The 13,461-nt window shown below is 35.6% G+C and overlaps 1 protein-coding gene across 1 annotated transcript in view; it reads right to left on the bottom strand.

The window, feature by feature from the left end:
• Window positions 1–13,461, bottom strand: part of LOC121410689 (collagen alpha-1(I) chain-like) — a 59,936-nt gene that overhangs the window by 11,538 nt on the left and 34,937 nt on the right. Inside the window, exons 35-56 of the mRNA XM_041602936.1 lie at window positions 13,087–13,140; window positions 12,401–12,445; window positions 11,970–12,023; window positions 11,401–11,445; window positions 10,650–10,703; window positions 10,145–10,198; window positions 9,595–9,702; window positions 8,908–9,006; window positions 8,222–8,320; window positions 7,759–7,812; window positions 7,380–7,433; window positions 6,995–7,048; window positions 6,519–6,572; window positions 6,101–6,154; window positions 5,388–5,441; window positions 4,578–4,685; window positions 4,103–4,156; window positions 3,118–3,171; window positions 2,753–2,806; window positions 2,110–2,217; window positions 1,449–1,502; window positions 874–927 (exon numbers count right to left, since the gene is read on the bottom strand). Of these exons, the coding sequence (XP_041458870.1) occupies window positions 874–927; window positions 1,449–1,502; window positions 2,110–2,217; window positions 2,753–2,806; window positions 3,118–3,171; window positions 4,103–4,156; window positions 4,578–4,685; window positions 5,388–5,441; window positions 6,101–6,154; window positions 6,519–6,572; window positions 6,995–7,048; window positions 7,380–7,433; window positions 7,759–7,812; window positions 8,222–8,320; window positions 8,908–9,006; window positions 9,595–9,702; window positions 10,145–10,198; window positions 10,650–10,703; window positions 11,401–11,445; window positions 11,970–12,023; window positions 12,401–12,445; window positions 13,087–13,140 (1,422 nt within the window). The remainder of the gene's footprint in view (window positions 1–873; window positions 928–1,448; window positions 1,503–2,109; window positions 2,218–2,752; window positions 2,807–3,117; window positions 3,172–4,102; window positions 4,157–4,577; window positions 4,686–5,387; window positions 5,442–6,100; window positions 6,155–6,518; window positions 6,573–6,994; window positions 7,049–7,379; window positions 7,434–7,758; window positions 7,813–8,221; window positions 8,321–8,907; window positions 9,007–9,594; window positions 9,703–10,144; window positions 10,199–10,649; window positions 10,704–11,400; window positions 11,446–11,969; window positions 12,024–12,400; window positions 12,446–13,086; window positions 13,141–13,461) is intronic.

Genomic DNA, 13,461 nt, shown 5'->3' with positions numbered 1-13,461 from the left:
AAACATTTTTTTTAAAGACATTGGCTTGCTCTAGATTTTGTTGGTAACGCTATAGAATTTGGAGAAGATTCCCTAAAAATCCAATTAGTTCCCAATGGCCTTTGTTGGAGCGACATTGGATTTGTACAGCAGTCCTACGTGCAATATATTTCTTTTGATATTTCAAATCTCCACTGTCATTATGCTAATAATAATAATAATAATAATAATAATAATATGTCCATTTATATAGCGCAGTTACTATGTGCATATACTCAACTGCGCTTTGATACTTGGTATCATATTATTACCCCGGCTGTAGCTGAGCCGCCATATTAATAGGCGCTAAAGCATTCAAGGAAAAATCCTACCGGGTACCCATTCACCTCACCTGGGTCGAGTGCAGCACAATGTGGATAAATTTCTTGCTGAAGGAAATTACGCCATGGCTGGGATTCGAACCCACGACCCTCTGTTTCAAAGTCCGAAGACTAATCCACTGGGCCACAACGCTCCACGTGAACAATAAATTGTAGGTCAATATTTTTTTTAATTTAAAAAGGGAAAGTAACCCCACCAAAAAGGCTGTCAACATGCTTATTTTATAATATAGTCATATTATAGGCCTAAATTGATGACTGTGGTACAATTTTATTTACATGTCGATGGATACTTGTTTTATTTAGGGATATTGGGACTACCTCACTATTAATTTAAATCAAATGTCAATAACGTTAAGTAATGTGTAACCAAGGAGATTCAATGCACGAAGAAAATGTGACATTCCAAGTTCCCTTGACTAAGTTGACAGAAAGAGATGATAAAGGTTTTAAGATGTGTTGTGTAGTAGGCCTAGTCTTTCTTACACCTTGAAAACGAAAGAAAAGTACTTACAGGTCTTCCAGAAGGTCCAGCTGGTCCAGGGGGTCCGGTCAATCCAGCAATACCCTAGGAAATATAAAGTTCAAATGCAATAGATAGAAAAAAATAAACCGACAACTAGACTGAACCCTTACGTAAAAATGTGAGTCCCTTTCACATGCTTGGTGTTGAATTTGCAAGTAATGATCGTTATAAATCATAGACGTGGCCATAAGGCTAGCTATGCGAGAACTAATGTTAAAAAGGGAAACTGCCGACGATGCGATTTGATAGAGTTGATTTGAGCCTTAGTGCAAAGCTGTTCTAAAAATGAATGTGTTAATGTAGTTTTGTATGACATTTCGTCGTAGCCAATACAAATCCATCCTATATCGTAATACATATAGGTTATTCCAAATCGTTAACTGCAGCACCCTGTTTATACCAGTAAACACATCCTTTCACGAATTCGTGATCATATAGCTCGATCCGATCCAGAGGAAGCTATATTACCAAATTTAAGATAATTAATACAAAATATTCAATCAATTTGAGTTAGTTTCATGATTTGGGGGATGAGTAATATTATTGTGGATGAAGTTACTTACGCCTGGTCCGAGGTCACCGGGAGAACCAGCGGGTCCAACAGGTCCGCGAGCTCCCTGTGGAAGGAAACAACAAGTGATAAGTCCAAATAACTTTGCTTCATCAATTCAAAAATAATTTATAAAAATCCCAAAGGCATCGTAGCAGAGTTTGGTTAGATTAAAACATTCCTTGTCCACAGGTATTTCTTAATTGTGTATTAAAAAACAGTCTTGATTCGGGTTTGAATTCGAAATTACATATTTTAAGTACTTGATGTTGGATACAATCTACTATTCCAAATGGATTTACCAACATATTACTCGTACATGAAAATTGTGCAAACTTTATAAAAAAAATTAAGTTGTATCAATAATCGGACGTCATCTGAAAACAGATCCCCTAAATGGGAGTAACATTGTGTTTTAATTTATCCTAGCTCAACCGCGTCCCTCCACTCACTAACTCCTTAACTAGACCTACAATCTGTACCTACAACTCGATCCTTCGCCAACATCTACTAGTATCTATCAATCAATCATTTAGTCAGGGAAATAGAAGAAGCAAATGACACACTGTCATTGTAAATTTGATATACATGTACGTCAACCCCCCCCCCCTTCTAAATGTTCGTCCGCCTCGCCCAAGAATCGTTTCGGAAAGAAATGGACAGCGACCACGTACCGTATGTCCATCGCGGCCGGTTTCTCCTTGGGCACCCTGTGGTCCTTGACGTCCTTCGATTCCACGCTCTCCCATCAATCCTGGATTACCCTGGGGTCCTTTAGCTCCCTACATAAAATATGAGCAGGCAAAATGTGGATGATAACGATGATGATTATAATCATGGTGGCGATGATGATAATTACCGTGTACTTACACTCATTTTGATTGCATCCTTTCTTACGGTTAATCAGATTAAAGCCACGGTAAATTGGATAACATGGATGATGAAGATAATCAATGTTGATGACATTCATATTCGTGAGCTATATCATGTTATTAAAACATAATTTTGAAGCAATAAGGATTTACACTGTTCTTAGTGCAAATAAAAAAAAAATATTGCCATATTAAATATGTAAAGAGAAATGCGGTTCGAGGACGACGAAAAAAATATATAGAAGGATAAAGAAATAGAAAGGGAAATGATAATTCAAAAATGGATAAGCCCGTTAAACTAGTGACGAAAGCTATCAGCTATGATTTTCAGACTTTTCTAAATGTGTAACGAAATTCGTCAATAATGTTAAAACAGTTTAATTGTTGTTTAACACGATATGAATATTCAGAACGGGACAGTAACTGAATCATAAGAGTTTTTTACCTGTTGTCCCATATCTCCGGTTTTTCCATTATTTCCAGCGTTTCCAGGTGGTCCCTAAAATAGAAAGAAAGAAAAAATACCCACATTACAAAATACACGATATAAGATAGATAAAAGTTTTATATTTAATATCAAATAAATTAATTGACAAACGAAAACTAATGAGATATAGTCTTATAGTTTTATGTTTCATGGAAAAAGACGTTATTGAAACAATTATTCTAACAAAATGTATTTTATTTTATTAAAACAAACGAATTAAATAAGATTTAAACTAAGTTATGTTTGAACGTTGAAAGCCTAAAACTAACAACTCTTGTTAAATTTCTGATTTATTGATGGCAATAATTATGATGATACCCTACCTGTTCACCACGTGGTCCTGTGGGTCCATTCATACCTGGGCTTCCTAGAGGTCCCTTGAATTGTAACAAAATATAAAAAGGAATTTAGTAAACAGGCAAACATTGGTGTGCTGGTTTAGTTTAGGGGCTATTTTCCACCCCCCCCCCTCCCGCCCAACACTCTCATTTTGACAAAATCATGGCTTTTTGCACATCAAATTAACGATATAACTAATCATTGGTTTACAAAATGTACATTTTGGGGCCTGCTTGCTAGTCAATTTTCTATAATAATTAGATTTCATGAAAATTAATTCCACTCATTTTTTGTGCATTGAGAATTACTGTGCTATTAATTAAAAAAAATAATAACAAAGAAGTATTGGCAGATTTGTTTTCCTTATGATCAAAATTGTCTTTTTTCACATAAGAGATGCGATATTGAGAAATTAGTGTTCACAGATCTAATCATATTTTAAAGTTCAAGAGAGATTCCAAGATTTTTTTTTCAAAAAACGAATGAAAACTGACATGAGCATGATGAGTGTGTAGGTGAGTACAAGTATTAACATGTTCGTACAATATCATGATGTTTTAAATAGGCCTATGGAATAAAGCTATCTTATTCCTGTGCGTCTGTATAAATGGAGGGATCTACCAAAATACAATTCTTGTAGAACTTGGAACCCCCAATTCACAATTATTGTATACAAGTTTTGTCATCAATTTATCATAGAATCCTACATAAAAGTGATGAACATTGTAAATGAGGTACGTTTTTTTAAACAAATACAATACCGTTCGTGTAATGTTGTCATGGCATTATACATTCAGGATGTTCGCGCTTCCCTTTTCCATGTTTCTCATCACATTCACACATCAAGATGCTGCTAAATTATACATTACCCTTTTCCTTTACAGTTCACTCTCTGTAGTAGATAGCTCCATTTAAATTATTTAGGGAATATTTGGAGGAAACCAACAATTTAAGGACTAAGATACTTACAACTGCTCCTTCAAGACCAGTCTCTCCACGAGATCCACGGGCACCGGGCAGACCCTAGAAAAAAAATGTTATAAGATTGATAGATTGTTTTCAAAGTTTTAAAAGGGATTTCTAATTGTAGGAAATTAGAAGAAAAGTTATTTTCATATTACTAATGTCGTCATCAGTATATCATTAAATAAGTTAATCATGTACGCTATTGAAGAATTTCAATTGTTTATTATTTTGTTACTGCTTGTGTTTGATTTCGGCCTCGGGAATTTTAGATTTTTTAAATGTTGATTTCATTAGTAATTGGCAGAATGCGAAAAGGCATAGATACCTGGAAGAAACACTGTTTCTCTTGTGTGAGGTAAAACCTTTACCCATTGGCAAATGACTATCGTAGATACAAATGCAATTAAATTGATTTCTCTCCATAGTTGCAACTAATGTGTTCAAGTTAAATCATAATTCTCGAGTATATTAAACCTACCACTACTCCAACACGACCAACACGTCCCTGAGCGCCTGAGGGTCCGGCCTCGCCCTTCTCTCCTTGGTTACCAGCAGGTCCACGTTCACCAGGGGCTCCACCAGCACCCTACGTCATCAAACAAAAATAATGACAAACTACTTAGTACTCGCATGCTAACGTTGGCAATTACCACCACGTAATGAACATGAAATGTATATTGCCCAGTTTTCTCTTGCATGATAAGGGTTTACGATAACATTAGTCACAATGTATTCGATGCAGAACTGATATTACGGATGATGTATTTTTCTTCTTCAAATACTAGCATTTTACGTTCTCCCTTGATGATGACCATGATATGGGACAATTTTTTTTTTTTTTTTAAGAATTCGTTGAATTCTCAGCACTTTAAACTTTAGTTATTAGGATCTGAGGCGCAAACCTATGGAGAATACTAATAAGAGAAGTAATAATCACACATTAATATTTTCCATAAACAATTTTGTTGTTGCAATAATTCAAGTATGTATGTTTTACTCTCATTAAGAAAATATATCATAAAATGACTTTAAAAACGCGTAGAAAGAAACTGTTTAGGTAAATGAACTTTATCATATTCATTTCTTTTCCATTATAGATGCATGTAGAGCTAATACTGAAGATCCTTAACGAATGCATTAAAAGTATTTAAAAAAAACAATAATGTTTTTTATCACAGTCATAAATCTAAAGGCTGTGATTAATTAAAATAATCGCAATTATATACAACATTTATAAAGTGCTGCATATATTAGACATTTCCCTTCGAAATGATGCAGAAAGACTTACAGGATTTCCAGGAATTCCGCGTGGTCCCATTGATCCTTTCTCTCCGAGGGCTCCCTGGAAAAAAGAAAACAATACTTTAAGAGAATGTCTTCATTGAATTTAACACTGGTTTTGCTCAATGACTATGGTTTCCTTTCGAGTAAGAGCGACCTCTACGTGGCTAAAAAGAGCTTTGGATGAGCTTTGGATAATTGGGCGTTGTGGCGTGCGCCTGTAATCCAAGCTATGTGGGGAAGTTACAAATTGACGCAGAGGTTCGAGCCCTGGTCACGTCTTTCGGATGGTGACGTTAAAGGTCGGTCCCAGACGTAAATAATCATATCTGATTGATACACATCTGACAAAACTCAAATCCACACACCATGAGTGGCATCATATTCACTGCTACTACTACTACTACTACTACTACTACTACTACTACTAATACTAATACTAATAATACTACTTCTTCTTCTTCTTCTACTACTTATACTACTAATACTACTAATACTACTTCTACTACTAATACTACTACGACTACTACTATAACTATTACTACTACTACTTCTACTATTCTATTTCTTCTTCTACTACTACTATTCTCAGTAGTAGAGCTCAAAGACTGGTCGCAAATTCGAATCTAATGGGGTATAAAGGCTAATAATTTGCAATTGATTGTCATTTGCTTCTGATAAATTCTGTCTAATACAAACGATTCTATATTAGAAACGTACCCGTGTTCCCTTAGCCCCATCAGGTCCATTGGGTCCAGGTCCTCCAGCATCTCCCTACAATTTTGGGAGAAAAAATAAAAAGGAATCTGTGAAAGAACACATTCTAGTTCCAATCTTATACTCACTTAACTATTAAGCATCAAATCTATTTTCGGATCGTGCAGGCTTCGATGAAGGATGTGAAAATTTATATATTTTTTTATGTTCAAGGCATGATGTTCACGTCTTGTCCGGGGTTCCTAAAAGCTTCCTCTTCTTTGATTTGATTTATCTATCTGAAAAAGTATTTCCAATCCAATTCATTATACAACACATGAATCATTAACTAAAAATGTGTGGTAAGGTCCCATTCGGCATACCAATCATGTCAAGGTTTCACAAAAAGGAACAAAGTCCAGAAATTATATTTTTCTCTTACATTTTGTCCTCGCATTCCAGAAGGTCCGATTGGTCCAGGTGGTCCTTGGCTTCCCTAAACACGATAAGAACAGAATAGAATGGATTAGTGAATGATTATTTTAATTGCTACAAAAAAGTGGACCATTGCGCCATCATGATTATGAATATTGTCATTACAAATTACAACAACCATATCACCAGCATCATCTTTTTCTTCTCCTCCTCCCCTTTCTCCTTCTTCTTCTTCTTCTTCTTGCAACATGCAATCTAATAATTGTCAATACCGAATCAAATAAGCAATAACAATTCATTTCAATCATTTTTTTTCTTTTGTTGTTGTCATTTTAAGAATTACATATCGTCATCCTATCACTTAGGTGTATGTTATTTTTATAATAGTTATGATCACCACAACAATGAATTCATAAACACTTAGGAGTAACCACGCTTCATTATGAAAACGTAAATATCGATAGTGATGATAATCGAACTTACTCGCTCTCCAGTCCTTCCTGGCGATCCTTGAACTCCAGAAACACCGGGATCACCCTGCGGTGTAAGCAAGAAAAATTGTTAAAATTTATTTGTTAGCAGTTTCTTATTAAGCACATAAACTAAAGGAACATAATATCATGATGACACTTTGGGGTGTTTTGTTGATACGACTGACCGCATCCTATTTACCATTTTCGAAGCATAAGGTGGCAGGCTTCTACCATTACACAAAGACTTATCACGGTAAGTGGTAAATTAACATGGCATTCATCATACTTTATATTACAAGTAGGAAAGTTATCTGTCCCCTCCATGCATTGGAACTGTCAGTGAAAATATCTTCTGAAAACTGAATTTATCACAAAATCAAGATAAAAATACGTACATCTTCTCCCATTGATCCACCAGGTCCAACTCCTCCACGAAGTCCAGGAGGTCCCTGGAAAAATAATAATGAAACAAAGCACATAACCAACTTATGCAGAGAAATATGCATAAAAAAGGCATTGTAATATTCCCTTCATCAGCGATGGAGAGAACTGTATAGTAGCTATTCGGGTTACTATTGAACCCTTCTCACTACCCCCGATGCCCCGAATCTGTAATTCACATAGTCTTCGTACAGCAAGATGGATTATGTATATTCCTTCTAAAGTTCATTCCGGAATTTATAGTACATTTTGTACGTTTACTCGTTAAAAATCAATTTCTTTTTTTTTCATATCGTGGGGGGGGTTAATGAAAAAAGGTATCGGCTATCTTACCTGCAGTCCGCGAAGTCCAGGAGGTCCCATTACACCACTTGAACCAGTGAGTCCCTGTCAAGGAGGGAGAAATAACAGCGAGTAAAAATACTGAATTCTACATTTTTTAACAAATGAAATACGTATCTTTTTCTCCAAGGCGGAAAAAAGTAAGTGAAACAGTTTCAGAATAAACACATTTTTAGAAGGCTTAAAGGTATTTCTTCATCATTTCAATGACCAATGCCATTAGAGCATTTTTTGTCTCTAACTATTAAACGAATAACAACTAAAAAGGTCCACATGATCATGATGATGAATACTAGATAGAACTGCTCTCGACTTTTTAAATTTCCTTAAGTGTTCACCTTGGATCACAAGGGATCTGTGTTACCTTAAAGCAAAATAACCTCTTGGGCAGTTACACAATAATCACGCTCTTCTGGTAAATGTGAAATTATGTCTTCATCATGTTTGTACTCACAACTTCTCCCTGTCGTCCGGCGCGTCCATCAACTCCACGTTCTCCTACAAGACCGCTGGGGCCCTGGAGTCCAGCAGCTCCTCGAAGTCCTTGCTCTCCCTAAATTGTTGTTGGAAGTAGTGAGAAAAAAATAATACCAATTTCAAACATTCAACTAATCATCACAGTACAGTCATTACCGCACTTGTGTTTTCATTTTTCGAAATCAAAGTACATGTATGAAAATGCACCTTTGAACATGTTCCAAGCACACATTCGTTTTTCCCTTTTCCATAAAAGTAGAGAGTCATGCTTACTTGTTTTGGCGGAAGATGTTTGTTATCTTCAAGAGAGAAAGCTTCAAGAAATACAAATCTGTAGGATTGATCACTTGCTGTATTCAGTTGATTCCACGTGATGGTCAATTCAATCAATCACAACAATCATTTATCTTCATGTTACAAGACCCCAGATATTTCATCATATGCTCAGGAGGGCGCTGCATCGTATACATCCAGATCCAGATGTATGATTCGGTGGCTGACTGAAAAAAATCATTATCCAAGACTCTAGGAGCGGACGTGATTTTCTTTTTAATCCAGAGGTCACAACTAACTCGTTTATCTGTAATCCACCATAGCTTTTCAATGAAAGATAAAAAGGACTCATCCCGCAATCAAATGACCCATTAATCTCTAGATACTCACAACTTCTCCAGTAAGTCCCATCATGCCGGTAGCTCCAGGGAGTCCACGGTCACCACGAGCTCCACGGGCTCCAGTATTACCATCCATTCCAGTTGGTCCCTGTTATGTCATTGTAAAACAAATTAAATTTAAACATTATGATATCCGAAATGATTTGACGACAAGCCGCAGACATTTATCATTAGTATATGTTGTCTGTTGACTCAAGAAATAAACATGAACTTAAACAATTAGTGACAATTTTTTGGTACTGACCCTACTTACCTTTCAACGTATATCAAACGATATTGTTATGATTATCAAGAGTAAAGCCTACAAAAGCATTAAACCTTTAATTCTTTGAGATAACTTTTTTCCCTTGTTCTTGTTTGTTTTAGTTTGATTTTACTAGCTTGTGTGGAAACACATGTTGCATATTTTTTTAACAGTGAGTTTGGTTCAATGCAGTTCTGTTTCGCAAGTGCTCATACTTTTTTTCCGTTTAACACATGGTTAACAGGTTAGGGCATGGATCAAGCCAAGGTTATAGACTTAAAGATCAGCGCAACAAATAGGTTTTAGTGAAACAAACACCACATTGCATCAAACCCATCTTGGAAATTGATCTAGGTTTTATCACGTGACTGGTTTTGACCAATCGTGCAGTAAGACAACGTGAAATGTAATTGTGTCGATCATGCCACGTACCTGGAGTCCTGGAATGCCAGCTGTTCCCTGGTCCCCGTCATCTCCACGCCTTCCTGGGGCTCCGGGAAGTCCAGCCTGTCCGGCTGCTCCTGGTTCACCTTCTTCTCCCTGGTAGATTCAAAATGGAAAAAAAAGATAGAGAGATAGGAAAATTGGTAAAAGAGAAATTGAGAAAATATTAGAGTACAGAAAGGAAGATGGATGGGACTTTGATGTTAAATGGAGAATAGGGAATATAATTATCGTGACAGAGAATTGTAAGGCATTTGTACAATATATATATATATATACGTGCAAAAACAATCCTTTTTTACCAGTGTCAATATTGGTTTTGAAAAAGAAATGATTTTTGTGATGATGGTTATTGATACATCCTAAATGTTGTTGAACATGGCACTTAAAAAAAGTTCGATCTAAAATGGTACACAATGGCACACTGCATGAAACACCTAATAGGTGCGACGCTTTGTATGTTTCTGACTAGAAAGATATGAAAGATGTGCTCTAAGTGCTAAACTTGTTTTGTATTGAAATTAAAGGCAAAACTTACAGCATCCCCACGGGCACCAGGGGGTCCAGGGGCACCACGGGATCCACTAAAGCCCTGCAAGAAAAGAAATTGATTCAAATAGTTCACATAAGTCATTGTAAGTACACACAATGTTACCAACTCAATGGAAAGTCACATCTTCATAGCAATATGCACTGAAATTACATTTCATTGTAATTCCACATGTTCCGGGAGAAATAAAACTTTTTTCACAGGACAATGAGAAAATTAAGATATTTCACATAGTAAAATGCAAAAGAAATAGTGAGTGAATGATGTCATTAATTCCCTCATTTGCATACAGACCGGGATGTGCATATAACTGTTTTGTGAAATTAAGCGAAATTTAAAAATGTAATAACTTCCTTATTTCACATCCGATTTTGATGAAATTTTCAGTGTTATGTTTGTTTGATTTTTCTCTTTTTATTCAAATAAACATTTTTTGGGGATGGACTTGTCCTTTCATTTTCATTGCTAAAGCAAAAAAAAAAGAATTACTTACATTTTCTCCATTCAATCCAGGTGGTCCCTGTTGACCTGGTGGACCAACAGCTCCCTGTTTTGTGGAAGGAAAGAACAAGAACTCAATTCACCGTACTTGGGATGATGGACCGTCCGATGTAAGGGCAATTAAAACGGGTCATCATCTTTTACTCTAAGTTTTCTCGACTTGCATGTATGATTCAGATAGCGCCAAATAATGCGAAGGTTTGTGCTTTGTAAATTATAGTCTTCAAACATATTTTGAAATATTGCTTGCAAATATCTCGAAATAACGGTCTCACCAATGAGCTTTTTACAGTTCTTACACTTCCAGTGAAATAAATGTTTAATTCATCTATCAGAATCGCTCCCTTTGACTTTGGCACGTTTCCATAATGGGCTGATTTCAATCAATTACGAGCTTCATATGGTACAGGGCCACCGATCTGGGACTGGGGCGACCCCCTCCTCACTTTTTTGTAAGTAACCATGTACATTAGTGTGAAAATGGTAAATAAATGTGTGGCTTCATGTATGTTCTGCCCAATGTTTGGCTCTGCCCACCCCCTTCAGACCCGTTAGCCGCCCCTTTGAAAGCATTACAAACTTCCATATATTATATAAATCATAAATTATAGTATGATGAAAGTCACATTATAGATGGTCGGGCATGCATTTACTGATTTTCTTTTTGTTTTTGCCACTTGTCTTTTCTAATGGTGGAGGGGACCTTCCATGTTCGACTTGGTTTTTCATATTGATTAACTTACCCTATCTCCGGTCGCGCCAGGTGTTCCATCCTTTCCTTGTGATCCCTATCAATGGGATGTTAAAAACGAAAGTTTAGGCATGTTAGGGGAGAGGTTTGCAACGAGAAATTTGATACAAAAAGTCCTGAAACGAAATTGATCGTGACTACATACACGTTCTCGACATTATAACATAAGACTTAGTAATAATCGTTATATTACCAAAGCTTTGATTGTATATTTTTAAGGATGTTTTAATTGTGTTCTCTCAAATCAAAATACTCATTCACATTTAATAAACAAGTTGCACAAATTATCTGAAACATGATTATACATCATACAATAAATACATAATCAAATCTGTAGTCGATCATGTGACCTGTAAAACCTACAGCAATAGTGGTACCAGGAAAATACTATTCGTGTATTTGAAAATCAATGTTTGTTTTAAGATGGTGTTACATAATCATGTATTCCATATTGATTTATTTTCCGCCATGATAGTCTTCCTTTACTCAATTCTTTATCCTTTTTGTCAATAATCCCCCCCAAAAAAAAAAACACTATACAAAATCCACTTATCCACTTACAGTTGGTCCAGTCTTTCCATCACTACCAGACAAACCAGGTTCTCCTGGGGCACCCTGTATAAAGAAACAATAAGATTCATACTCTCATTAAATATAATATTTGATTAGACTTATGTTATATAATGTATAATAACGATGTATTAGCATATAGGTCCTGTTGAATTTTAAAGATCCTAAAGATGCTAAAAGGTTAATATATCATCACTTGTGCTCTCCTAAATCCTGGGGCAGATATATCCCAAAAATAAAGAGTTAAAATGTGACTCGTTTAAACTTGTCTAATTGGCTATATTTTTTACCCCTTGTTATAATACTATTGATCACAGTACAGATGTATCTCAACTGAGCCATCGTTTCTGTGTTATTTTGATATTTTTTCTAAAAAATAGAGCAAAAAATAGTTTTTTAAAACAAATAGCTATATGACTTACATTCTCTCCTGTTGATCCTGGGGTTCCGGGTGTACCTGGTGTTCCCTGAAGAGAACAAGTAAAAAAATAATAATCACAGTGAACAAGTTCATATTTCCAATATATAACGAAAGTAAATGGGTTGAAATAATCTTAGATATGCCTAGAATAGGCCTAGATTCAATCGTTAGGTTCCCCAATGATTTTAAAAGACACATTTTAGCATAATCATGACGATGAGACATTGCCATGCTAATGATACAAAGCAAACTAGAAATGTTTCGTTAAACATTATAGGCGTACTGCCGAGAACAGAGTATTTCAAAATGTTCAATATTTTTAAGCTTTGCAAAGTGTAGATTTTAATAGCATATACCCATTAATTTCATTAGTAGCTTATTCTGAAAGGTGTTAAAATCAGTACAATTCATTATCTAAAATATATATATTACAAACTACAGATGATTATGAATATTCTAAATTGCATGAGATGACAGACAGAGGGGGGATGTGGATCATAGGTTCGATTAATGGATGAAGGTAAAAAAACAGATTGATTGATAGATGAATGGATGGAGGATGTATGAATAGATAGGTCTATATACAATTGGGCGTATTGACATAAGGAATGGGTCAATAGATGGATAGAAAGAGGGATAGAAGGGCGGATAAATGAATGGATATCAACGATCATAAATTATTCTCACCCTAGTGCCTGCCTCTCCGGGAGTACCAGGAGCTCCTGCTTCACCGTTGTCTCCCTAAAAAAAAAACATAATTGTTAAGCAACGTTCATAATATTTCATATTTTCTCTTGAGTTTAGTGAAGAGTAGATAGAATATACAGGGCACCGCCGTTATTCTGGTTATGATCATGATGATGGTACGGTATATGTTTCAGTATAATTACGCGGTTTACACTGTGATACAATGCACACAAAAAGTAAACATGTTCGTTGATTTAGAAACGCTTCACAAAAGCTATTAATAATACCTATATTGATTTATCTTTTCAAACAAGAGAACAGGAGACAGCTGATTTTAGATTCACCATGGTGTTGTACTTGATTCATATTAATAGT

The sequence above is a fragment of the Lytechinus variegatus genome, chromosome 3, assembly GCF_018143015.1.
Source record: "Lytechinus variegatus isolate NC3 chromosome 3, Lvar_3.0, whole genome shotgun sequence".
NCBI lineage: Eukaryota > Metazoa > Echinodermata > Echinoidea > Temnopleuroida > Toxopneustidae > Lytechinus > Lytechinus variegatus.
This window is presented reverse-complemented; position numbering and strand designations above follow the sequence as displayed.